Genomic DNA, 27,564 nt, shown 5'->3' on the forward strand with positions numbered 1-27,564 from the left:
GTATCACTCTGCAGTCACCAGTGATGGCTCAGCACTGGGATCCTAAACTTCACCTTTCTTATCCTGTTGCAAACAGAAGAGAAGGGAAGGCTTGAGGTCATGCACATGTGATCAGACCCCGCTTACATTTAGGGTGTGTGCACACGTTCCGGATTTTTTGGCGGTTTTCCGTGGCAAAAACGCTTAAAAAACGCATACATAAAGCATCCCATCATTCTGAATGTATTCCGCAATTTTTGTGTACATGTTGTGTTTTTTTCCGCGATAAAAATGCATCGTGGAGAAATACGCAGCATGTTCATTAATTTTGCTGATTTATCGTGGATTTCCCGCTATTTAATTATTGGGAAGCTTCGGAAAAAAACTTGAAAAATCCACACAAAAGCCAAGCAAAAACCGTGCAAAAACCGCGAGTAAAACGCGAGAAAAACGTGTGCGGATTTTCTGCAGAAAATCTCCGATTTTGTTCAGGAAATTTCTGCATAAAATCCGGACGTGTGCACATACCCTTACTGTGGTCGTAATGTGAGATAGTTGTACACTAGGTTTTCTTGGCAAATTTCAGCAGCTGCTCTCCCTAGTGTTTAAAAATGGAAATTCTAAACCTTTTAAAATTATTTTTCATATATTATTTAATTTAAAACAAATAATATTTACAAAAAAACAAAACATTAATATTTTTTTATTTTTTCAATTGTTAAAAAAAAATCTTTTTTTTGATGGCACCCTTTCTTTTAAAAAAATAAAAATGTTTACATGGGCTGTTCTTACTTCTTCCCCATGTCACTCTGCATTCTCACATAGTTCTTTTATCTTTCTTTTTTTTTTCTTTATATAGCACTAACATATTCCGCAACGCTTTACAGTTTGCACACATTATCATTACTGTCCCCGATGGGGCTCACAATCTAGAATCCCTATCAGTATGTCTTTGGAATGTGGGAGGAAACCGGAGTGCCCAGAGGAAACCCACGCAAACACGGAGAGAACATACAAACTCTTTGCAGATGTTGTCCTGGGTGGGATTAGAACCCAGGACCCCAGCGCTGCAAGGCTGCAGTGCTAACCACTGCGCCACCGTGCTGCCCATAGTGCAAATGTAGTTGGGATACATTTACGAATACAGCAATAAAGAGAAAAGGTCACGGAAACATCTTGGCTGCACTGCTTGGGAAGTAACTAAAGTTCTTCTTCTTTTCCGCATTATAGTCATAAGTATCTGTCAGAAAAAAATGTTCTGGATTTCAGATTTAAGAAATAAAGTTGGATTACTTTGATCAGAACCCGGATGCTGGCTTGCCCTTTGTCATTAATTAAATCCACAATACATTTCATCCATAGACGCCGATGGCTGCTGGCCTCAGTTGGGTGTTTGGCAGATCCTTAAAAAAAAATCATTCCAATTGCCCTTTTTCATGTCTGTGAGTGACCTGATGTACTAAATGCATTTTGCTCTAATTGCACTGCCCACTTTTCACACACCAATACGGTTTCTCCTCTATGTGAATTCTCTGGTTTCAAAATATGATTTTACCGTAAAACATTTTCCACCTAGAAAATATCAAAATGGCTTCTCTTCTGTGTGACTTTTCTTATGTTTATCACACCTGGATTTAGTAATAAAACATTTCCCACAAATGGAACATGAATACGGCTTCTCTCCGGAGTGAGTTCTCTCATGATGTACAAGAGTTGTTCTATCTTTAAAGCACTTGTCACATATTGAACATGGAAATGGCCTCTCCCCTGTGTGAATTCTCTCATGTGCTACAAGACCTGCTTTAATTTTAAAACACCTCCCACATACTGAACAGGAATATGGTTTCTCTCCTGTGTGACCTCTCAAATGTTTTACATAAGTTGATTTAGCTGTAAAGCACCTCCCACATTCTGAACATGAATACGGCTTCTCTCCTGTGTGAATTCTCTTATGTGTAATGAGGCTTGATTTATGTGAAAAGCATTTCCCACATACTGAACAGGCATGCGGCTTCTCTCCTGTGTGAATTAACCAATGTTTAACGAGAATTGATTTAACTGAAAAGCATTTCCCACATTCTGAACAGGAATACGGCTTCTCTCCTGTGTGTATTCTCTCATGTATCACAAGTTCTGCTTTGATATTAAAACATTTCCCACATTCTGGACATGGAAAAAGATTCTGTCCTGTGTGAACTCTTTCATGAACAACAAGATTTGATTTATCTTGAAAACATTTTCCACATTCTGAACATGAATAAGGCTTTTCTCCTGTGTGAGTTCGCATATGTCTAATAAGATTTGTTTTTCTTGTAAAACATTTTGAACAGAGTGAACATGAAAAGGTCTTCACCACTGTGTCACTTTTTCCATTTATTGAATATGAAGATGGCACCTCGCTTGTGTGAATTCTCTCATGGGCATCAAGATTTGATTTATTTGTAAAGCATTTCCCACATTCTGAACATGAATACGGCTTCTCTCCTGTGTGAATTCTCTCATGTTGAATAAGTGCTGATTTATAGTCAAAACACTTCCCACATTCTGAACAGGAGTATGGCTTCTTTCCTGTCAGACTTAATACGTGTTGATAAAGGCCTGGTTTATTAGTTAAGCACATTTCACATTCTGAAAAGGAGCTCTGCTTCTCCCCAGTGTTAATTCTTCTGTGGGTACAGAGATCTGAGCTTTTTGTAAACTGAAATAATTTACCATCTTCCTGATCTGCACTTGTCATAAGAAGCTTTGATTGGTCACAAGTAGTATCCTCAAGATAAGGTGGACTATAAGAGAGATCTGTACTGTGGAGTCCTGGGTGTACAGTGAGGGTGAGAAGGTTTTCTTCAGAGGAGTGATGAACGATATCTTCATCTTCTACTTTACAATTTAGTGATATGACATTTTTACTGGAATTTTCTGAAACGATTAATGATAGAATTATATTAACCACAATTTAGAAAAATACTTAAAACATTCCCAAATACGTGCAGATTTTATATGATCTGGACTTTAGTCGATAAATTTGTTTAGGGTTAAGAATGGGTTGTAATTTTTTCTCTAAATCACATGCAGTTTTTCTGAGCCAAAGCCAGAAGTAAATCCAGCAGGAAGAAGTACGAGCCATACCCTTATATTTCTCTTTTCTTTTGAGTAGACATCTGGCCAGGAGTAAATTCACAAGGAATAGCAAATAAAATCAAAGTGTATAAGAAATTACATGTGTAATCCGAATCTTAGGGCATTTTGACCTGGAAATATTTTTAAAATAGATTTTTCCATCAGAAAAATCCACATTAAAATAATGCTTTAAAAAAGTTTTGCCTTTTTTTGTGTATGGGATAAGTTTTTTCTGCTTCAATTGATTCAGAGATTTGCATACACGTGGTCACATGACAACTAGATGAGAGCAACTTCTCTGAATGCAAGTCTAGTCGGAATGTGGCTGGAATTATGTAAATCGCATACTCGCGGTCACAGCGCCGGCACCAGAGAATCCTCAAACGTACATTGTGCATGATGTGAGGTTTCACAAGTCTGCAGTTGTATAGAGTGACTGCAGACTTGTAGCCTGGGCAGCACGGTGGTGCAGTGGTTAGCACTGTATTATGTGCTGAGCAGCGCGGTGGCTCAGTAGTTAGCACAGTAGTAAATATTGGGCAGCACGGTGGCTCAGTGGTTAGCACTGCATTGTGGCTATGTGATTAGCACTTTTGCTTTGCAGTACTGGGGTCTTGGGTTCAGATCCCACCATGGCCAACATCTTCAAGGAGTTTGTATGTTCTCCCCGTGTTTGCGTGGATTTCCTCGCACACTCCAAAGACATACTGATAGGGAATTTAGATTAAACCCCCATTGGGGTCAGTGATGACCATGATGATGGATATAAAGCCCTGAGGAATATAATGGCACTATATCAGCAAATCATAATAATAATATAGACAAACAACCAGTTTAAGAAAGCTGTGAATCCCCGTTCTTCAATCTTACATACCTGCAGTAAAATCTATGGGAATTTCCTCTCCCACGTCACTCACACTCGGTGGATCGCTCCTCATCATCGTCTCTTCTTGTTCTGCTTTAACCTCCACATTAATATTACTCCAATCTTCCCCCTGATGTGACATATGCAAATTGAAGGAAAAATCCAATGGGTTAATGTAAGAAATCCCCGCAATTCTATCACAAAATCTCTGAGTGCAGGGAAAATGTCCGCACGTCCCTCTATAGATTTGCTACAGAGCTCAGCGTCCTCTACCTGATGAGTCTCCGGGACATTGTGACTTCCCTCTGGACGGTCCGGGGAATACAGAGGACGGGGACATCTCTCTGGGGGGTCTCTTTCATCTGTAGGAGACACAGTGCAGATAGTTTGCATGTGATGATAGGATGATGGGAGTTGTATCTTGAGGACGCTCTTTTACAACCAGTGATGGTCTCCCCTCCGCCCCATTCAGATGTCTGTTTTTTCATAGGCGTGCAATAGCACTTGTACCTACAATAGTATTTGGGTCATTCACCTATCTGTGATTTTTCACGGTCCTGGTAGTCAGCACAAAATTGTGGAGACAGGTCTGATTTTCATCTGAATGTCAGATCAAAATCAGCCATGCAAGTCTATGGGTCTATGAAAAAGGACTTGGATGGTCCGATATTCATGGAGAAAGTGCCTAAACTTTTTTCCCTCACATTTAAGAAACTACGACCAAAACTAGTACAGTTTTGAAGAAAAAAAAACGCCTTACTCAGCTGATCGTCCTCCATCTCTTCTACATGTACAACATCAACGTTAATGTTCATCAGATCTTCACCCTAAACAGAAGAAAAAAAAACAGTAGAATGAACTTTGGTTCCATCTCTTTATGGTCGAAGGTCGGTGATGAGACTTTAGTGTCATCTACCTGATGATTCTCCGGGACGTAGTGATTCTCCTCTGGACGGTCCTGGGAACATCTCTCTGGTGGGTTTCTCCTCCTGGATCCATCTGTGGGAGACACAATCGGTGAATGTTATGGTAAAGTGGGCAGACATAGTAAGAAACAGACGATTACACTTGATGATAATGGTTTTCCATGAGCCCATGAGAAAATCACAAAGACTCCCTCCTTTGTAACAAGACTCTTACAGCCATTGCTATATTTTAGTACCAGCTGCTCCGTCCTCGTCAGCTTACACTAATCTACTGAAGATCACGTAAACCAGAAACATTTTCTGAGGCCGCTCACCTCTGAGGCATCTTCTGGCAGAGGGTACAACAGGTTTTAGTGACATAAATCCAAAACCAATCACTTATTATCCTTATTTTTTATAGGTTGACACTAAAATGAGAACCGGCATCACAGTAGGGTTACGAGTAGACCGTGACTTGCCGCCAAAGTAGCTTTATGACTGACATCAACCTTAAGAAATGGAAGCAGGACTTGAGGAAAGGTTTCACTTTGATGTAGAATTTGTTTTGATGAGTAAATCACAGTAACTGTTATATTGTGCTATGAGGGTCTTGTCTCTATTCACTGTGTACTGCCCTTAACCTCTTCACCCTCAAGCCTGTTTTCACCTTCCTGACCAGTCCAAATCGTAAAATTCGGACCACTGTCACTTAAAGAAGTCATGACTCTGGAGCTTCAATGTCAAACCAGTTAATTATGACTGCACCCCTCAAAGTGCTCAAAACCACATTCAAGAAGCTTATTAACCCTTTAGGTTTTTCAGGGGAACGAAAGCAATGTGAAAGGAAAAAAAAATAACATTTTACTTTTTCCCACAAAAATGTTGCTTTAGGACAAAATATTTTATTTTCACGATGGTCACAGGGGAAAAAAATGGACCCCAAAATGTGTTGTGCAAATACTGGATACTCTATATGTGGGGGAAAACTACAGTTTGGATGCACTGATGAGCTCCAAAAGGAGGAAGTCATGTTTTGGACTTTGATGGAATTGTTTGGGGGTGCCATGAAGCATTTGCCAAATTAGCATAAACCCCAACAAGTGACCTTATAATAGAAATGATCTTGTGATTTCCTGGTATGTAAATTTTATGATGCAGTGGCATATGTGAGCAGTGTAGTGTACATCAAGTCAAGCAATAAATTACAGCAAGGTCAGAAATAGATATAGTAGCCCATGGATTGGATTGTGGTACAGTTTGAATTGAAACAGTCTTTTATACACAGACCAGGTTTATCGGGGCAGGTGTCACACTGAAAAAGGGTGCCATTTCTTATCCCCCTTCTGTAACACACTTTGCACCTATTCTTTGACCTTCCTTTCTTAGAAGCTTGAGGGACCTCAATGGGGAAATGTTGCCCTGGTACTATACAGGCATCTTCAGTTCTGGAAGTACTGGGGCCCGCTCCTGTCTGGAGACACGGTGACCGGAGGTTCCTATGACGCAACTTTGTCAAAGGTCATGATGGGTTAAGGTTTTCCAATGAATATCCCTGGTTAAAGGGAAGCTGTCACTTGAATCAAGCAGCCCAGACCACGAGAAGCAGGAATCAGAGGTCGTCGGCACACCTGCAGCCAGGTAAGTTTATCTCTGAAAAGTCTGGAAAGCCGGCTGAGGACTATACTGATAGACGTACAGGAGCTGCCACCTCCGCTGGATTCTACCTGCTCCGCTGCAGGTGATTGACAGGTCTCTCCCTACACACACACATGGGAGAGACCGGTCACTAGAGCAGTGGAGGCCGGTGCGGGCAGCACCGGAGGAGTCTCCTCTCTACTGTTGGTCCCAGACGTCTCCGACTGCAGCCGTACACATTGTTTCTTCAGAGTAAGAGGACTAGAACTCCAGCGCCACCTAAAGGAAGCAGTGATCCTAAAAGTCCATGTCAACCCTTTAACGAGCCTTGCCATATGACTTAGGATAAAATGCAATCATGCCAAAACAACATGGTTTGGACGGCAAGAATTGATTGACCGGTTTCCTTTACAGTCTCCAGCGTACATCACTATGGCCGTACAGTGACACATGCGGCCAATAACATCACCAGTGTAACACAGACCGCACAGGATATTATTTATATTGTGGGACGTCTCTGCAGTATACAGCACAGTCTACTGAGCCAGCTGGATGGATGAGAAAATCTGTCGAGTGAATGTAGCCCTATAAAATGTTTACTAGGGGCCTAAACAGGGAGTCCCCACATCACATATCATTACTCACATCTGTGCTCACGGCAGCGGGCAACAAGGCTCATATATACGTCTCTCCTCTCACCTGGTGACGTGCGGGGCTGGGCGTCCTCCATCATGACGTCCTCGTACAGATCCTTGTGTCCTTCTAGATACTCCCACTCCTCCATGGAGAAATAGATGGTGACGTCCTGACACCTTATAGGAACCTGACAGACAATGAGAGCGTCATTACCCAGAATCCTCCAGTGCCGGTCCCGTATAATGTCCCAGCAGTCACCTCTCCGGTCAGCAGCTCAATCATCTTGTTGGTCAGTTCCAGGATTCTCTTCTTCTTGCTCCTCTCATGTATCAGGGAGTGCGGGGGAGGATCTGTGATGAGGCTCCGCCCTCCGGACTCATGGCTGCTGGGAGTCACACAGTCACCTGACGTCTTCTTTACCAGTGTGTAATCCTGTGTGACCAAGAGAGAGCGTGAAAGTTTCAGTGCTCGTACGGTAAAGAATCGCTGCCTACATTAGTGCAGAAACCTCTGACGTGGAGGATGGCCCCTTGCTATAGATTAGTAAAGCTACCACAACCATTGGGCGTCCCCTCGCCTCCGAGCCGCACTCCCGCATCCGATGCTCTTGGTTTCTGCCTCGCCGTCTCTTCCTCGTGTCGGCACCACAACATTACCTCTGGCGCAGTGATCACGATGATACGAGCAGAATGGTGACGGATCTACACACCGTCTGCTTCTCGACACTTTTACCTTTCCTACAAGGCTCCGGAGCCTTTTTACAGGACATCGGATCGTTCCTATTACTTCCTCTTGTGGATTTTACCTTTCCTACAAGGCTCCGGAGTCTTTTTACAGGACATCGGATTGTTCCTATTACTTCCTCTTATGGATTTTACCTTTCCTACAAGGCTCCGGAGCCTTTTTACAGGACATCGGATTGTTCCTATTACTTCCTCTTATGGATTTTACCTTTCCTACAAGGCTCCGGAGCCTTTTTACAGGACATCGGAACGTTCCTATTACTTCCTCTTATGGATTTTACCTTTCCTACAAGGCTCCGGAGCCTTTTTACAGGACATCGGATCGTTCCTATTACTTCCTCTTATGGATTTTACCTTTCCTACAAGGCTCCGGAGCCTTTTTACAGGACATCGGAACGTTCCTATTACTTCCTCTTATGGATTTTACCTTTCCTACAAGGCTCCGGAGCCTTTTTACAGGACATCGGATCGCTCCTATTACTTCCTCTTATGGATTTTACCTTTCCGATGTTTCGGATGATAAATAATCCCTTGAAGGTACGGACAGAAGTTTACCTCTCCGGTCAGCAGGTAGAGGATTTCCAAGGTGAAGCTTAATATTTTCCTGGTGAGGTTATTCTGGTCCGTGTCCATCCTCGGTCGCTCAGGACTCTTATGTGCGGCACGTTCTCCAGGATTACACAGGATACATGTGACGCGTTACATTCACTACAAGGTATTAAATGGTGAAACAAACGGTCATGGTGGAGTTGTGCAGTTGAGCCGTAGTTTGGCTTCACAGCTCATAAAATACCGTTACCGGCCATCGCTCATCACCTGGACAAATGAAGTCAATATACACTGGATTCATAGGAATTTATCAAAACCGTTTTACGTTATCTTATTATGTATAATCAGAGATTTTTCCTACAGAGGAGCGGCGTGTCGATGGGCGATAAATGCTGTCCATCCGCTGAACATCTCAACTTCAAGACACAGTGTTTCAAGGTGTTGCCCCTCATCAGTGTAAAGTATGAGATCTTATTTGGCTAGGTGAGAGGCTAAGACTGGGCTCTAAGGGGTAAGTTTTCTCCTTGTGGAAAGTGACATCCCAGGTCTGACAGGCCAGTATTAATTTATTAAGAGACTTGAAAGCCTTGTATGTTTCTCTGGGAAATTAAATATCCAAATCATCTCATCAGAGAGGAAGAGGACTCTATAGAGCCACCTTCTGGAAGCAGCAATCCTAAAAGTCAGTATTGACCCTTCAACCCCTTAACAACCAGAGGTTTTTGCGTTTTTCGCTCCCCTCCTTCCCAGAGTCATAACTTTTCATTTTTCCTTCAATTTGGCCATGTGAAGGCTTATTTTTTGCGAGACGAGTTGTACTTTTGAACGACACCATTGGTTTTAACTTATCATGTACTGGAAAATGGGAAAAAAATTCCAAGTGTGGTGAAATTGCAAAAAAAGTGCAATCCCACAGTTGTTTTTTTATTTGGTTTTTCTACTATGTTCACTAAATGCTAAAACTTACCTGTCAGTATGATTCTCCGGGTCATTACGAGTTCATAGACACCAAACATGCCTAGGTTATTTTTTTATCCCAGTGGTGAAAAAAAATTCCAAAGTTTGTTAAAAAAAATTGTGCGATTTTCCGATACCCATAGCGTCTCCATTATTCGTGATCTCTTGGGTTGGGTGAGAGCTTATTTTTTTATTGATTTATTTTGAATGGGGTGAAAGGGGGGTGATTTGAACTTTTGTATTTTTTTCATATTTTTAAACATTTTTTTTTTTTTACTTTTGGCATGCTTCAATAGTCTCCATGTGAGACTAGAAGCTGCCATAACCCGATCGGCTCTGGTACAAAGAGGCGATGATTAGATCGCCTGTATGTAGCACAAATACTCACTTGCTATGAGCGCCGACCACTGGGCGGCGCTCATAGCAATCCGTCAGCGACAACAATAGAGGTCTCCAGACCTCTGGTTGTCATGCCAACCAATCGGTGACCTGCGATCATGTGACGGGGTCACCGATGTGCGGGATTTCCAGCACCCTTGGCAGAAGCGCGTGTTACACGCCGCTGTCAGGAGTTTGACAGCGGCATATAACTAGTTAACAGCCACGTATGGGATTGCGATTCCACCCGCGGCTGTTAGAGGCACATGTCAGCTGTTCAAAACAGCTGACATGTGCTGGAAAGGATGTGAGCTCAGCACCGGAGCCCACATCAAAGGAAGTCCGACATAGGCGTACTATTACTCCCGATGTTGGAAAGGGGTTAATGAGCCTTGCAGTATATCCCAGTCTTAGCCTCTCACCCAGCCAAATCAAATCTCAGACTTTGCACTGATGAAAGGCAATACCCCGAAACACCATGTCTGCAAATTGAGATTCCGATTTGGCTGTTATCCTAAGTCATCTTGCAAGGCTCATTGAAGGTTTGATACTGACTTGTAGGATCGCTACTTCCAATAAGTTCAGCTATACAGTTCAAGTCCACTTCCTCTCGGAAGAAACAATTTGCATATTTAAATGTCCCAGAGGAGCATGCAAGTCTCCTCATACTGGCATGTCACGCCCCTCAGAACTTGTTAATAATAAAAATTAGAAAGACACCATGGGGACCCACCATCCTGCATGCACAGAGCTTTCATCCCCCACAACAGGGGAGCTCGCGAGAGCAAAGAGAGGTTCTAGCAATGATCCCAAGAAGAACCCAGTCTATTACACCACAGACACCATAGAAATACAGGACGCCCTCACTGGTCCCAGCAGCGAGACCTCACATTGCTGCACATGAAACCAGATGTGAAGAACAGAAGACAAAATGCTAAGAAATAAAAACGATGGGCGCAGCCATCGCCTGTGTGACACCTGTTCACACACTAAGAACACACAATCCTTTACCAACCAAAGCTTTTCTATCACAGATTTAGTGGACTGCAGATGTGATCATATCATGCATTACTGAATGGAAAGAAAGCAACTGAAAATCTGCAGATCCAAAAAACCAGAGAGAGGGAAAGTCTGATATCAAGCACCCATCAAATCGAAAAGATCACACGCCCGATGGGAAGATCGGGAAATGTCCCACTGTGATCGGGAAGCGCAGGGATCTACTACTCAACTACTCCAGACCTCTTGGGGTTAAAACGTGATCTCGTTATTGAGTCTTTATTGCTGTTTGTTAGTACTCTCCATATTACACACCGGCTCCTCCCCCATCACACTGTACTCTCCATATTACACACCGGCTCCTCCCCCATCACACTGTACTCTCCATATTACACACCGGCTCCTCCCCCATCACACTGTACTCTCCATATCACACACCGGCTCCTCCCCCATCACACTGTACTCTCCATATCACACACCGGCTCCTCCCATCACACTGTACTCTCCATATCACACCCCGGCTCCTCCCATCACACTGTACTCTCCATATCACACACCGGCTCCTCCCATCACACTGTACTCTCCATATCACAGACCGGCTCCTCCCCCATCACACTGTACTCTCCATATCACACACCGGCTCCTCCCATCACACTGTACTCTCCATATTACACACCGGCTCCTCCCCCATCACACTGTACTCTCCATATCACACACCGGCTCCTCCCCCATCACACTGTACTCTCCATATCACACACCGGCTCCTCCCCCATCACACTGTACTCTGCATATCACAGACCGGCTCCTCCCCCATCACACTGTACTCTCCATATCACACACCGGCTCCTCCCATCACACTGTACTCTCCATATTACACACCGGCTCCTCCCCCATCACACTGTACTCTCCATATTACACACCGGCTCCTCCCCCATCACACTGTACTCTCCATATCACACACCGGCTCCTCCCCCATCACACTGTACTCTCCATATCACAGACCGGCTCCTCCCATCACACTGTACTCTCCATATCACACACCGGCTCCTCCCATCACACTGTACTCTCCATATTACACACCGGCTCCTCCCCCATCACACTGTACTCTCCATATCACACACCGGCTCCTCCCATCACACTGTACTCTCCATATCACACACCGGCTCCTCCCCCATCACACTGTACTCTCCATATCACACACCGGCTCCTCCCATCACACTGTACTCTCCATATCACACACCGGCTCCTCCCATCACACTGTACTCTCCATATCACACACCGGCTCCTCCCCATCACACTGTACTCTCCATATCACACACCGGCTCCTCCCATCACACTGTACTCTCCATATCACAGACCGGCTCCTCCCATCACACTGTACTCTCCATATTACACACCGGCTCCTCCCCCATCACACTGTACTCTCCATATCACACACCGGCTCCTCCCCATCACACTGTACTCTCCATATCACACACCGGCTCCTCCCCATCACACTGTACTCTCCATATCACACACCGGCTCCTCCCATCACACTGTACTCTCCATATCACACACCGGCTCCTCCCCATCACACTGTACTCTCCATATCACACACCGGCTCCTCCCCCATCACACTGTATTCTCCATATCACACACCGGCTCCTCCCATCACACTGTATTCTCCATATCACACACCGGCTCCTCCCATCACACTGTACTCTCCATATTACACACCGGCTCCTCCCCCATCACACTGTACTCTCCATATCACACACCTGCTCCACCCCCATCACACTGTACTCTCCATATCACACACCGGCTCCTCCCATCACACTGTACTCTCCATATCACACACCGGCTCCTCCCCATCACACTGTACTCTCCATATCACACACCGGCTCCTCCCATCACACTGTATTCTCCATATCACACACCGGCTCCTCCCATCACACTGTACTCTCCATATTACACACCGGCTCCTCCCCCATCACACTGTACTCTCCATATCACACACCTGCTCCACCCCCATCACACTGTACTCTCCATATCACACACCGGCTCCTCCCCCATCACACTGTACTCTCCATATCACACACCGGCTCCTCCCCCATCACACTGTACTCTCCATATCACAGACCGGCTCCTCCCATCACACTGTACTCTCCATATCACACACCGGCTCCTCCCCCATCACACTGTACTCTCCATATCACAGACCGGCTCCTCCCCCATCACACTGTACTCTCCATATCACACACCGGCTCCTCCCCCATCACACTGTACTCTCCATATCACAGACCGGCTCCTCCCATCACACTGTACTCTCCATATCACACACCGGCTCCTCCCATCACACTGTACTCTCCATATCACACACCGGCTCCTCCCCCATCACACTGTACTCTCCATATCACACACCGGCTCCTCCCCCATCACACTGTACTCTCCATATCACACACCGGCTCCTCCCATCACACTGTACTCTCCATATCACACACCGGCTCCTCCCATCACACTGTACTCTCCATATCACACACCGGCTCCTCCCCCATCACACTGTACTCTCCATATCACACACCGGCTCCTCCCATCACACTGTACTCTCCATATCACACACCGGCTCCTCCCCCATCACACTGTACTCTCCATATCACACACCGGCTCCTCCCATCACACTGTACTCTCCATATCACACACCGGCTCCTCCCACATCACACTGTACTCTCCATATCACACACCGGCTCCTCCCATCACACTGTACTCTCCATATCACACACCGGCTAATCCCCATCACACTGTAGTCTCCATATCACACACCGGCTCCTCCCCATCACACTGTACTCTCCATATCACACACCGGCTCCTCCCATCACACTGTACTCTCCATATCACACACCGGCTCCTCCCCGTCACTCTCAGGCTCCTCCCATCACACTGTACTCTCCATATCACAGACCGGCTCCTCCCCCATCACACAGTACTCTCCATATCACAGACCGGCTCCTCCCCCATCACACTGTACTCTCCATATCACACACCGGCTCCTCCCCCATCACACTGTACTCTCCATATCACAGACCGGCTCCTCCCCCATCACACTGTACTCTCCATATCACAGACCGGCTCCTCCCCCATCACACTGTACTCTCCATATCACACACCGGCTCCTCCCATCACACTGTACTCTCCATACCACACACCGGCTCCTCCCCCATCACACTGTACTCTCCTTATCACAGACCGGCTCCTCCCATCACACTGTACTCTCCATATCACACACCGGCTCCTCCCCATCACACTGTACTCTCCATATCACAGACCGGCTCCTCCCCCATCACACTGTACTCTCCATATCACACACCGGCTCCTCCCCCATCACACTGTACTCTCCATATCACAGACCGGCTCCTCCCCCATCACACTGTACTCTCCATATCACACACCGGCTCCTCCCATCACACTGTACTCTCCATACCACACACCGGCTCCTCCCCCATCACACTGTACTCTCCATATCACACACCGGCTCCTCCCCGTCACACTGTACTCTGCATATCACACACCGGCTCCTCCCCCATCACACTGTACTCTCCATATCACACACCGGCTCCCCCCATCACACTGTACTCTCCATATCACACACCGGCTCCTCCCATCACACTGTACTCTCCATATCACAGACCGGCTCCTCCCATCACACTGTACTCTCCATATCACACACCGGCTCCTCCCATCACACTGTACTCTCCATATCACAGACCGGCTCCTCCCATCACACTGTACTCTCCATATCACAGACCGGCTCCTCCCATCACACTGTACTCTCCATATCACACACCGGCTCCTCCCCATCACACTGTACTCTCCATATCACACACCGGCTCCTCCCCCATCACACTGTACTCTCCATATCACACACCGGCTCCTCCCATCACACTGTACTCTCCATATCACACACCGGCTCCTCCCCATCACACTGTACTCTCCATAGCACACACCGGCTCCTCCCCCATCACACTCTACTCTCCATATCACACACCGGCTCCTCCCCATCACACTGTACTCTCCATATCACACACCGGCTCCTCCCATCACACTGGACTCTCCATATCACACACCGGCTCCTCCCCCATCACACTGTACTCTCCATATCACACACCGGCTCCTCCCCATCACACTGTACTCTCCATATCACACACCGGCTCCTCCCATCACACTGTACTCTCCATATCACACACCGGCTCCTCCCATCACACTGTACTCTCCATATCACACACCGACTCCTCCTCCATCACACTGTACTCTCCATATCACACACCGGCTCCTCCCATCACACTGTACTCTCCATATCACACACCGGCTCCTCCCCCATCACACTGTACTCTCCATATCACACACCGGCTCCTCCCATCACACTGCACTCTCCATATCACACACCGGCTCCTCCCCATCACACTGTACTCTCCATATCACACACCGGCTCCTCCCATCACACTGTACTCTCCATATCACACACCGGCTCCTCCCATCACACTGTACTCTCCATATCACACACCGGCTCCTCCCATCACACTGTACTCTCCATATCACACACCGGCTCCTCCCATCACACTGTACTCTCCATATCACACACCGGCTCCTCCCATCACACTGCACTCTCCATATCACACACCGGCTCCTCCTCCATCACACTGTACTCTCCATATCACACACCGGCTCCTCCCATCACACTGTACTCTGCATATCACACACCGGCTCCTCCCCCATCACACTGTACTCTCCATATCACACACCGGCTCCTCCCCATCACACTGTACTCTCCATATCACACACCGGCTAATCCCCCATCACACTGTACTCTCCATATCACACACCGGCTCCTCCCCATCACACTGTACTCTCCATATCACACACCGGCTCCTCCCATCACACTGGACTCTCCATATCACACACCGGCTCCTCCCCCATCACACTGTACTCTCCATATCACACACCGGCTCCTCCCCATCACACTGTACTCTCCATATCACACACCGGCTCCTCCCATCACACTGTACTCTCCATATCACACACCGGCTCCTCCCATCACACTGTACTCTCCATATCACACACCGACTCCTCCTCCATCACACTGTACTCTCCATATCACACACCGGCTCCTCCCATCACACTGTACTCTCCATATCACACACCGGCTCCTCCCCCATCACACTGTACTCTCCATATCACACACCGGCTCCTCCCATCACACTGTACTCTCCATATCACACACCGGCTCCTCCCATCACACTGTACTCTCCATATCACACACCGGCTCCTCCCATCACACTGTACTCTGCATATCACACACCGGCTCCTCCCCCATCACACTGTACTCTCCATATCACACACCGGCTCCTCCCCATCACACTGTACTCTCCATATCACACACCGGCTAATCCCCCATCACACTGTACTCTCCATATCACACACCGGCTCCTCCCCCATCACACTGTACTCTCCATATTACACACCGGCTCCTCCCCCATCACACTGTACTCTCCATATCACACACCGGCTCCTCCCCCATCACACTGTACTCTCCATATCACACACCGGCTCCTCCCATCACACTGTACTCTGCATATCACACACCGGCTCCTCACATCACACTGCACTCTCCATATCACACACCGGCTCCTCCCCCATCACACTGTACTCTCCATATCACACACCGGCTCCTCCCATCACACTGTACTCTCCATATCACACACCGGCTCCTCCCATCACACTGTACTCTCCATATCACACACCGGCTCCTCCCATCACACTGTACTCTCCATATCACACACCGGCTCCTCCCATCACACTGTACTCTCCATATCACACACCGGCTCCTCCCATCACACTGTACTCTCCATATCACACACCGGCTCCTCCCCCATCACACTGTACTCTCCATATCACACACCGGCTCCTCCCATCACACTGTACTCTCCATATCACACACCGGCTCCTCCCCCATCACACTGTACTCTCCATATCACACACCGGCTCCTCCCCCATCACACTGTACTCTCCATATCACACACCGGCTCCTCCCATCACACTGTACTCTCCATATCACACACCGACTCCTCCTCCATCACACTGTACTCTCCATATCACACACCGGCTCCTCCCCCATCACACTGTACTCTCCATATCACACACCGGCTCCTCCCCATCACACTGTACTCTCCATATCACACACCGCCTCCTCCCCCATCACACTGTACTCTCCATATCACACACTGGCTCCTCCCCCATCACACTGTACTCTCCATATCACACACCGGCTCCTCCCATCACACTGTACTCTCCATATCACACACCGGCTCCTCCCCCATCACACTGTACTCTCCATATCACACACCGGCTCCTCCCCCATCACACTGTACTCTCCATATCACACACCGACTCCTCCTCCATCACACTGTACTCTCCATATCACACACCGGCTCCTCCCCCATCACACTGTACTCTCCATATCACACACCGGCTCCTCCCCATCACACTGTACTCTCCATATCACACACCGCCTCCTCCCCCATCACACTGTACTCTCCATATCACACACTGGCTCCTCCCCCATCACACTGTACTCTCCATATCACACACCGGCTCCTCCCATCACACTGTACTCTCCATATCACACACCGGCTCCTCCCCCATCACACTGTACTCTCCATATCACACACCGCCTCCTCCCCCATCACACTGTACTCTCCATATCACACACTGACTCCTCCTCCATCACACTGTACTCTCCATATCACACACCGGCTCCTCCCCCATCACACTGTACTCTCCATATCACACACCGACTCCTCCCCCATCACACTGTACTCTCCATATCACACACCGCCTCCTCCCCCATCACACTGTACTCTCCATATCACACACCGGCTCCTCCCCCATCACACTGTACTCTCCATATCACACACCGCCTCCTCCTCCATCACACTGTACTCTCCATATCACACACCGGCTCCTGCCCCATCACACTGTACTCTCCATATCACACACCGACTCCTCCCCCATCACACTGTACTCTCCATATCACACACCGACTCCTCCTCCATCACACTGTACTCTCCATATCACACACCGGCTCCTCCCCCATCACACTGTACTCTCCATATCACACACCGCCTCCTCCCCCATCACACTGTACTCTCCATATCACACACTGACTCCTCCTCCATCACACTGTACTCTCCATATCACACACCGCCTCCTCCCCCATCACACTGTACTCTCCATATCACACACTGACTCCTCCTCCATCACACTGTACTCTCCATATCACACACCGGCTCCTCCCCCATCACACTGTACTCTCCATATCACACACCAGCTCCTCCCATCACACTGTACTCTCCATATCACACCGGCTCCTCCCCCATCACACTGTACTCTCCATATCACACACCGGCTCCTCCCATCACACTGTACTCTCCATATCACACACCGGCTCCTCCCCCATCACACTGTACTCTCCATATCACACACCGGCTCCTCCCATCACACTGTACTCTCCATATCACACACCGGCTCCTCCCATCACACTGTACTCTCCATATCACACACCGGCTCCTCCCATCACACTGTACTCTCCATATCACACACCGGCTCCTCCCATCACACTGTACTCTCCATATCACACACCGGCTCCTCCCCCATCACACTGTACTCTCCATATCACACACCGGCTAATCCCCCATCACACTGTACTCTCCATATCACACACCGGCTCCTCCCATCACACTGTACTCTCCATATCACACACCGGCTCCTCCCATCACACTGTACTCTCCATATCACACACCGGCTCCTCCCCCATCACACTGTACTCTCCATATCACACACCGGCTCCTCCCCCATCACACTGTACTCTCCATATCACACACCGGCTCCACCCACATCACACTGTACTCTCCATATCACACACCGACTCCTCCCATCACACTGTACTCTCCATATCACACACCGGCTCCTCCCATCACACTGTACTCTCCATATCACACACCGGCTCCTCCCCCATCACACTGTACTCTCCATATCACACACCGGCTCCTCCCCCATCACACTGTACTCTCCATATCACACACAGCCTCCTCCCCCATCACACTGTACTCTCCATATCACACACCGGCTCCTCCCATCACACTGTACTCTCCATATCACACACCGACTCCTCCCCCATCACACTGTACTCTCCATATCACACACCGTCTCCTCCCCCATCACACTGTACTCTCCATATCACACACCGGCTCCTCCCCCATCACACTGTACTCTCCATATCACACACCGGCTCCTCCCATCACACTGTACTCTCCATATCACACACCGGCTCCTCCCCCATCACACTGTACTCTCCATATCACACACCGACTCCTCCCCCATCACACTGTACTCTCCATATCACACACCGGCTCCTCCCCTCTCTCTCAGGCTCCTCCCCCTCAGTGTAGACTGTAGGTGGCGGAATTGAGCTTCTCAGAAAATCACCTTCACTCAATACACAACCTACCGGTCTGGGGGCGGTACCTGTGATGACGAAATAGGCGGAGCTGTGTTCAGAAGTCACATGGTGGTGGGCGATCATGTGCGCAGTCACGTGAGTGGGTGGAGCTCCGCCGTAGTAACAGGTGCAGGTATGTAGACGGTCACGTGACATGTTGTAGCGGTATGTCTTCTCCGGAGCAGATAAATGCTGGGAGTTGTAGTTCCTTTATCTCCCTGTAATGTAATTGTGATGTCCCATAAGTTCAGCCTGGACATGCTGGGACTTGCAGTTCCCTAAGAAATGTGGGGAGAAAAAAAAAAGGCTTCAACAAAATGGCGCCTCCTTGTGCGATAAGCCGGTGAGCCGTGAGTTTGTGCTCTAGTGCTGGGGCGGAGGTAACGTCATCCCGGCGGGAAAGTGGAGCGGTGTGACGGGGCGGTGTTCGTCTTATTAGCTCGAGCAGCCGAGAAGTGACGTGAGGCCGGAACCGGAGGGAGCCCTCCCCGCTCCAGTGTCCGGTATGTGGACTGTTCTCCGCCATTGCTTTACAGCCACCCGTTGCCCCTAGCAACCCACAAAGTATATTCTAACTGGCTCTTTGAAAGTGAAAGCTGTAATGTGATTGGTTGCTATGGCATCTGCTGTATAGATTTTAGTAGCCCATAGCAACCAGTCCTATATGTGAAGCTCCCAGTGTATACGGGGTGTGCTATATATATATATATATAGAATATATTCATGTGCTCGCGCTATTATATATATATCCCCATGTAGATCCGCAGTTGCAGCCGTTTTCCTCATGAGCCGCTCCCGGGAGGAGGTGGAGGCCACGCTGCAGATCGCCAAGCTGACCGTGGAGGATCTGCGCAGCCGCGTGCAATGTCTGACGTTCAGCGAGAGCTTCACGGCCGGAGACTACAGCCTGATGGAGCTGGACGAGGCTCTGTGCGCGGAGATCGAGGCGGGAGGGAGGTGAGGAGACCGCGAGACACAGAATACGGACGCCGGAGAATCGCGTCTATAGGGGAAAGGACAACAACTGGCGGTGGTGCTGGAGGCGCGCCGACCTGACAGGTCACCTTTAACGATGACACGTTTCCTTTGTATTTTAACCCCTTTCTGACCTCGGACGGGATAGTAGGTCCGGGGTCAGAACCCCCGCTTTGAGGTGAGCTCCGGCGGTGAGCCCGCATCAAAGCCGCGACATGTCAGCAGTTATGAACAACTAACGTGTGCCCACAATAGGCGCGGGTGGAATCGCAATCTACTCACCGCTATTAACTAAAATTTACCGTATATACTCGAGTATAAGCCTTTGGGCTGAAAGTGCCCCTCTCGGCTTATACTCGAGTCAAGGTGGGCAGCAGGGTCGGCGGGTGAGGGCGCTGAGGCATACTTACCTGCTTCCAGCGATCCTGGCGCTCCCCGCCCGTCCCACGGTCTTCGGTGCTGCAGCTCTTCCACTGTTCAGCGGTCACGTGGGACCGCTCATTAGAGAAATGAATAAGCGGCTCCACCTCCCATAGGGGTGGAGCCACATAGTCATTTCTCTAATCAGCGGTGCCGGTGACCGCTGATAGAGGAAGAAGCTGCGGCACCGAAGACCAGGCAGAGGGAGCCGGACGCCGGGACCAGGTAAGTATCGCATAGTTACCTGTCCACGTTCCAGCCGCCGGGCGTCGCTCCATCTTCCCGGCGTCTATCTGCACTGACTGCAGGTCAGAGGGCGCGATGACGCATATAGTGTGCGCGCCGCCCTCTGCCTGATCAGTCAGTGCGGAGAGACGCCGGGAGCTGCAAGCAGCGAGGTGAGTATGGCTTTTTTTTCTTTTTTTTTTTTTATTGCAGCAATGGCACAGCTTTATATGGCACAGCTATGGGGCAATAATGAACGGTGCAGAGCACTATATGGCACAGCTATGGGGCAATAATGAACGGCGCAGAGCACTGTATGGCACAGCTATGGGGCAATAATGAACGGCGCAGAGCACTATATGGGGCACAGCTATGGGGCAATAATGAACGGTGCAGAGCACTATATGGCACAGCTATGGGGCAATAATGAACGGCGCAGAGCACTATATGGCACAGCTGTGGGGCAATAATGAACGGTGCAGAGCACTATATGGCACAGCTATGGGGCAATAATGAACGGTTCAGAGCACTATATGGCACAGCTATGGGGCAATAATGAACGGTGCAGAGCACTATATGGCAGAGCTATGGGGCAATAATGAACGGCGCAGAGCACTATATGGCACAGCTATGGGGCAATAATGAACGGCGCAGAGCACTATATGGCACAGCTATGGGGCAATAATGAACGGTGCAGAGCACTATATGGCACAGCTATGGGGCAATAATGAACAGCGCAGAGCACTATATGGCACAGCTATGGGGCAATAATGAACGGTGCAGAGCACTATATGGCACAGCTATGGGGCAATAATGAACGGCGCAGAGCACTATATGGCACAGCTATGGGGCAATAATGAACGGTGCAGAGCACTATATGGCACAGCTATGGGGCAATAATGAACGGCGCAGAGCACTATATGGCACAGCTATGGGGCAATAATGAACGGCGCAGAGCACTATATGGCACAGCTATGGGGCAATAATGAACGGCGCAGAGCACTATATGCCACAGCTATGGGGCAATAATGAACGGTTCAGAGCACTATATGGCACAGCTATGGGGCAATAATGAATGGCGCAGAGCACTATATGGCACAGCTATAGGGCAATAATGAACGGCGCAGAGCACTATATGCCACAGCTATGGGGCAATAATGAACGGTTCAGAGCACTATATGGCACAGCTATGGGGCAATAATGAATGGCGCAGAGCACTATATGGCACAGCTATGGGGCAATAATGAACGGCGCAGAGCACTATATGGCACAACTATGGGGCAATAATGAACGGCGCAGAGCACTATATGGCACAGCTATGGGGCAATAATGAACGGCGCAGAGCACTATGGCACAGCTATGGGGCAATAATGAACGGCGCAGAGCACTATATGGCACAGCTATGGGGCAATAATGAACGGTGCAGAGCACTATATGGCACAGCTATGGGGCAATAATGAACGGTGCAGAGCACTATATGGCAAAGCTATGGGGCAATATGAACGGTGCAGAGCACTATATGGCAAAGCTATGGGGCAATATGAACGGTGCAGAGCACTATATGGCACATCTATGGGGCAATAATGAACGGTGCAGAGCACTATATGCCTGCAGACTGTGAGCCCTCGCGGGCAGGGTCCTCCCTCCTTATGTACTCGTGTGCCTTGTTATCTGCTCATGTTTAATGTATTTGTCTATATTTGCCCCGTATTCACATGTAAAGCGCCATGGAATAAATGGCGCTATAAAAATGTATAATAATAATAATAATATGGCACAGCTATGGGGCAATATGAACGGTGCAGAGCGCTATATAGCACATCTATGGGGCAATAATGAACGGCGCAGAGCACTATATGGCACAGCTATGGGGAAATATGAACGGTGCAGAGCACTATATGGCAGAGCTATGGGGCAATAATGAACGGTGCAGAGCGCTATATGGCACAGCTATGGGACAATAATGAACGGTGCAGAGCACTATATGGCAGCTATGGGGCAATAATGAACGGTGCAGAGCACTATATGGCAGCTATGGGGCAATAATGAACGGTGCAGCACGGTGGCTCAGTGGTTAGCCCTGTAGCCTTGCAGCGCTGGAGTCCTGGGTTCTAATCCCACCCAGGACAACATCTGCAAAGAGTTTGTATGTTCTCTCCGTGTTTGCGTGGGTTTCCTCCGGGTTCTCTGGTTTCCTCCCACAATCCAAAGACATACTGATAGGGAATAGTGCAAACTGTAAAGCGCTGCGGAATATGTTAGCGCTATATAAAAATAAAGATTATTATTAGTTGGGTTACAGTCTGTTTAGAAAGGATCGTAAAAATCGGAGAGGAGGAGGGGTTTGTCTCTATGTAAAGTCTTGTCTAAAGTCCACTTTAAGGGAGGATATTAGCGAAGGGAATGAGGATGTCGAGTCCATATGGGTCGAAATTCATGGAGGGAAAAATGGTAACAAAATTCTCATTGGGGTCTGTTACAAACCCCCAAATATAACAGAAACCATGGAAAGTCTACTTCTAAAGCAGATAGATGAAGCTGCAACCCATAATGAGGTCCTGGTTATGGGGGACTTTAACTACCCGGATATTAACTGGGAAACAGAAACCTGTGAAACCCATAAAGGCAACAGGTTTCTGCTAATAACCAAGAAAAATTATCTTTCACAATTGGTGCAGAATCCAACCAGAGGAGCAGCACTTTTAGACCTAATACTATCTAATAGACCTGACAGAATAACAAATCTGCAGGTGGTTGGGCATTTAGGAAATAGCGACCACAATATTGTGCAATTTCACCTGTCTTTCACTAGGGGGACTTGTCAGGGAGTCACAAAAACACTGAACTTTAGGAAGGCAAAGTTTGACCAGCTAAGGCTACGTTCACATTAGCGTTGCGCCGCCGTGCGTCGGCGACGCAACGCGCGACGCACGCTAAAACGCGCGCAAACGCGCGCGTTTTGCGACGAAAATCGGACGCACAGAAAATGCTACATGTAGCGTTTTCTTGCGTCCGACGCTAGCGTCGGAAACGACGCACGTGGCGAAAAACGCCACCAAAACGACGCACGCGTCCCCTATGTTAAACATAGGGGCGCGTCGCCGCTGCGTCGCCGGCGCAACAGCGACGCACATTGGCGGAACGCCATTGTGAACGTAGCCTTAGAGATGCCCTTAATCTGGTAGACTGGGACAATATCCTCAGAAATAAGAATACAGATAATAAATGGGAAATGTTTAAGAACATCCTAAATAGGCAGTGTAAGCGGTTTATACCTTGTGGGAATAAAAGGACTAGAAATAGGAAAAACCCAATGTGGCTAAACAAAGAAGTAAGACAGGCAATTAACAGTAAAAAGAAAGCATTTGCACTACTAAAGCAGGATGGCACCATTGAAGCTCTAAAAAACTATAGGGAGAAAAATACTTTATCTAAAAAACTAATTAAAGCTGCCAAAAAGGAAACAGAGAAGCACATTGCTAAGGAGAGTAAAACTAATCCCAAACTGTTCTTCAACTATATCAATAGTAAAAGAATAAAAACTGAAAATGTAGGCCCCTTAAAAAATAGTGAGGAAAGAATGGTTGTAGATGACGAGGAAAAAGCTAACATATTAAACACCTTCTTCTCCACGGTATTCACGGTGGAAAATGAAATGCTAGGGGAAATCCCAAGAAACAATGAAAACCCTATATTAAGGGTCACCAATCTAACCCAAGAAGAGGTGCGAAACCGGCTAAATAAGATTAAAATAGATAAATCTCCGGGTCCGGATGGCATACACCCACGAGTACTAAGAGAACTAAGTAATGTAATAGATAAACCATTATTTCTTATTTTTAGGGACTCTATAGCGACAGGGTCTGTTCCGCAGGATTGGCGCATAGCAAATGTGGTGCCAATATTCAAAAAGGGCTCTAAAAGTGAACCTGGAAATTATAGGCCAGTAAGTCTAACCTCTATTGTTGGTAAAATATTTGAAGGGTTTCTGAGGGATGTTATTCTGGATTATCTCAATGAGAATAACTGTGTAACTCCATATCAGCATGGGTTTATGAGAAATCGCTCCTGTCAAACCAATCTAATCAGTTTTTATGAAGAGGTAAGCTATAGACTGGACCACGGTGAGTCATTGGACGTGGTATATCTCGATTTTTCCAAAGCGTTTGATACCGTGCCGCACAAGAGGTTGGTACACAAAATGAGAATGCTTGGTCTGGGGAAAAATGTGTGTAAATGGGTTAGTAACTGGCTTAGTGATAGAAAGCAGAGGGTGGTTATAAATGGTATAGTCTCTAACTGGGTCGCTGTGACCAGTGGGGTACCGCAGGGGTCAGTATTGGGACCTGTTCTCTTCAACATATTCATTAATGATCTGGTAGAAGGTTTACACAGTAAAATATCGATATTTGCAGATGATACAAAACTATGTAAAGCAGTTAATACAAGAGAAGATAGTATTCTGCTACAGATGGATCTGGATAAGTTGGAAACTTGGGCTGAAAGGTGGCAGATGAGGTTTAACAATGATAAATGTAAGGTTATACACATGGGAAGAAGGAATCAATATCACCATTACACACTGAACGGGAAACCACTGGGTAAATCTGACAGGGAGAAGGAGTTGGGGATCCTAGTTAATGATAAACTTACCTGGAGCAGCCAGTGCCAGGCAGCAGCTGCCAAGGCAAACAGGATCATGGGGTGCATTAAAAGAGGTCTGGATACACATGATGAGAGCATTATACTGCCTCTGTACAAATCCCTAGTTAGACCGCACATGGAGTACTGTGTCCAGTTTTGGGCACCGGTGCTCAGGAAGGATATAATGGAACTAGAGAGAGTACAAAGGAGGGCAACAAAATTAATAAAGGGGATGGGAGAACTACAATACCCAGATAGATTAGCGAAATTAGGATTATTTAGTCTAGAAAAAAGACGACTGAGGGGCGATCTAATAACCATGTATAAGTATATAAGGGGACAATACAAATATCTCGCTGAGGATCTGTTTATACCAAGGAAGGTGACGGGCACAAGGGGGCATTCTTTGCGTCTGGAGGAGAGAAGGTTTTTCCACCAACATAGAAGAGGATTCTTTACTGTTAGGGCAGTGAGAATCTGGAATTGCTTGCCTGAGGAGGTGGTGATGGCGAACTCAGTCGAGGGGTTCAAGAGAGGCCTGGATGTCTTCCTGGAGCAGAACAATATTGTATCATACAATTATTAGGTTCTGTAGAAGGACGTAGATCTGGGGATTTATTATGATGGAATATAGGCTGAACTGGATGGACAAATGTCTTTTTTCGGCCTTACTAACTATGTTACTATGTTACTATATGGCACAGCTATGGGACAATAATGAACGGTGCAGAGCACTATATGGCACAGCTATGGGACAATGAACGGTGCAGAGCACTATATGGCACAGCTATGGGGCAATAATGAACTGCAGAGCACTATATGGCACAGCTATGGGGCAATAATGAACGGTGCAGAGCACTATATGGCACAGCTATGGGGCAATAATGAACGGTGCAGAGCACTATATGGCACAGCTATGGGGCAATAATGAACGGTGCAGAGCACTATATGGGGCACAGCTATGGGGCAATAATGAACTGCAGAGCACTATATGGCACAGCTATGGGGCAATAATGATCTATTTTTATTTTTGAAATTCACCGGTAAATGCTGCATTTCCCACCCTAGGCTTATACTCGAGTCAATAAGTTTTCCCAGTTTTTTGTGGCAAAATTAGGGGGGTCGGCTTATACTCGAGTATATACGGTAACTATTGCTTGCAGCCATCAGGCCGGAAATGAGCACATCTCCGACCCCCATCATGTGATCGGGGGGTCCGCGATGCGTTGGCATGACAACCAGAGGTCCTTGAGACCTCTATGGTTGCTGATGCCGGATTGCTATGAGCGCCCCCCTGTGGTTGGTGCTCATAGCAATGCAGGAATTCAGCTATATAGGAGCGATCTGATGATCGCTCCCATGTAGCTGAGCCGATCAGGCTATGCCAGCTTCTAGTCTCCCGTGGAGGCTATTGAAGCATGACAAAAGTAAAAAAAAAAAAAAGTTTTAAAAAAGATGAAAAAATAAAACAAATATAAAAGTGTAAATCACCCCCCTTTCGCCCCATTCAAGATAAAACAAAAAAAAAATCAACCCTACACATATTTGGTATCGCCGCGTTCAGAATCGCCCGATCTATCAATATGAAAAAAGGAATAACCTGATCACTAAATGGCGTAGCGAGAAAAAAATTCAGACTCCAGAATTAATTTTTTTTTGGTTGCTGAGACTTTGCATTAAAATGCAATAACTGGCGATCAAAAGAACGTATCTGCACCAAAAGGGTATCACTAAAAATGCCAGCTCGGCGCTCAAAAAGTAAGCCCTCACCCGACCCCAGATCACGAAAAATGGAGACGCTACGGGTATCGGAAAATGGCGCAATTATTCTTTTTCTTTTTTTTTAGCAAAGTTTGGAATTAATTTTTCACCACTTAGATAAAAAATAACCTTGACATGTTTGGTGTCTATGAACTCGTAATGACCCGGAGAATCATAATGGCAGCTCAGTTTTAGCATTTAGTGAACCAAGCAAAAAAGCAAAACAAAAAACAAGTGTGGGATTGC

At 47.4% G+C, this 27,564-nt stretch overlaps 2 protein-coding genes across 2 annotated transcripts in view; one reads left to right on the plus strand and one right to left on the minus strand.

Annotated features, from left to right (window-relative positions):
• LOC138643206 (zinc finger protein 271-like) overlaps positions 1-19,393 on the minus strand; it is a 72,609-nt gene extending 53,216 nt beyond the window's left edge. Inside the window, exons 1-9 of the mRNA XM_069732052.1 lie at positions 19,303-19,393; positions 8,436-8,588; positions 7,396-7,569; positions 7,201-7,324; positions 4,878-4,960; positions 4,722-4,788; positions 4,235-4,323; positions 3,971-4,091; positions 1,608-2,895 (exon numbers count right to left, since the gene is read on the minus strand). Coding sequence (XP_069588153.1) covers positions 1,608-2,895; positions 3,971-4,091; positions 4,235-4,323; positions 4,722-4,788; positions 4,878-4,960; positions 7,201-7,324; positions 7,396-7,569; positions 8,436-8,513 — 2,024 coding nt within the window. The 5' untranslated portion in view covers positions 8,514-8,588; positions 19,303-19,393. The remainder of the gene's footprint in view (positions 1-1,607; positions 2,896-3,970; positions 4,092-4,234; positions 4,324-4,721; positions 4,789-4,877; positions 4,961-7,200; positions 7,325-7,395; positions 7,570-8,435; positions 8,589-19,302) is intronic.
• Positions 19,394-19,664: 271 nt separating this feature from the next.
• Positions 19,665-27,564, plus strand: part of DSCC1 (DNA replication and sister chromatid cohesion 1) — a 34,629-nt gene continuing 26,729 nt past the window's right edge. The window contains exons 1-2 of the mRNA XM_069732050.1: positions 19,665-19,796; positions 20,053-20,250. Coding sequence (XP_069588151.1) covers positions 20,078-20,250 — 173 coding nt within the window. The 5' untranslated portion in view covers positions 19,665-19,796; positions 20,053-20,077. The remainder of the gene's footprint in view (positions 19,797-20,052; positions 20,251-27,564) is intronic.

Source organism: Ranitomeya imitator, chromosome 6 (assembly GCF_032444005.1).
Source record: "Ranitomeya imitator isolate aRanImi1 chromosome 6, aRanImi1.pri, whole genome shotgun sequence".
NCBI lineage: Eukaryota > Metazoa > Chordata > Amphibia > Anura > Dendrobatidae > Ranitomeya > Ranitomeya imitator.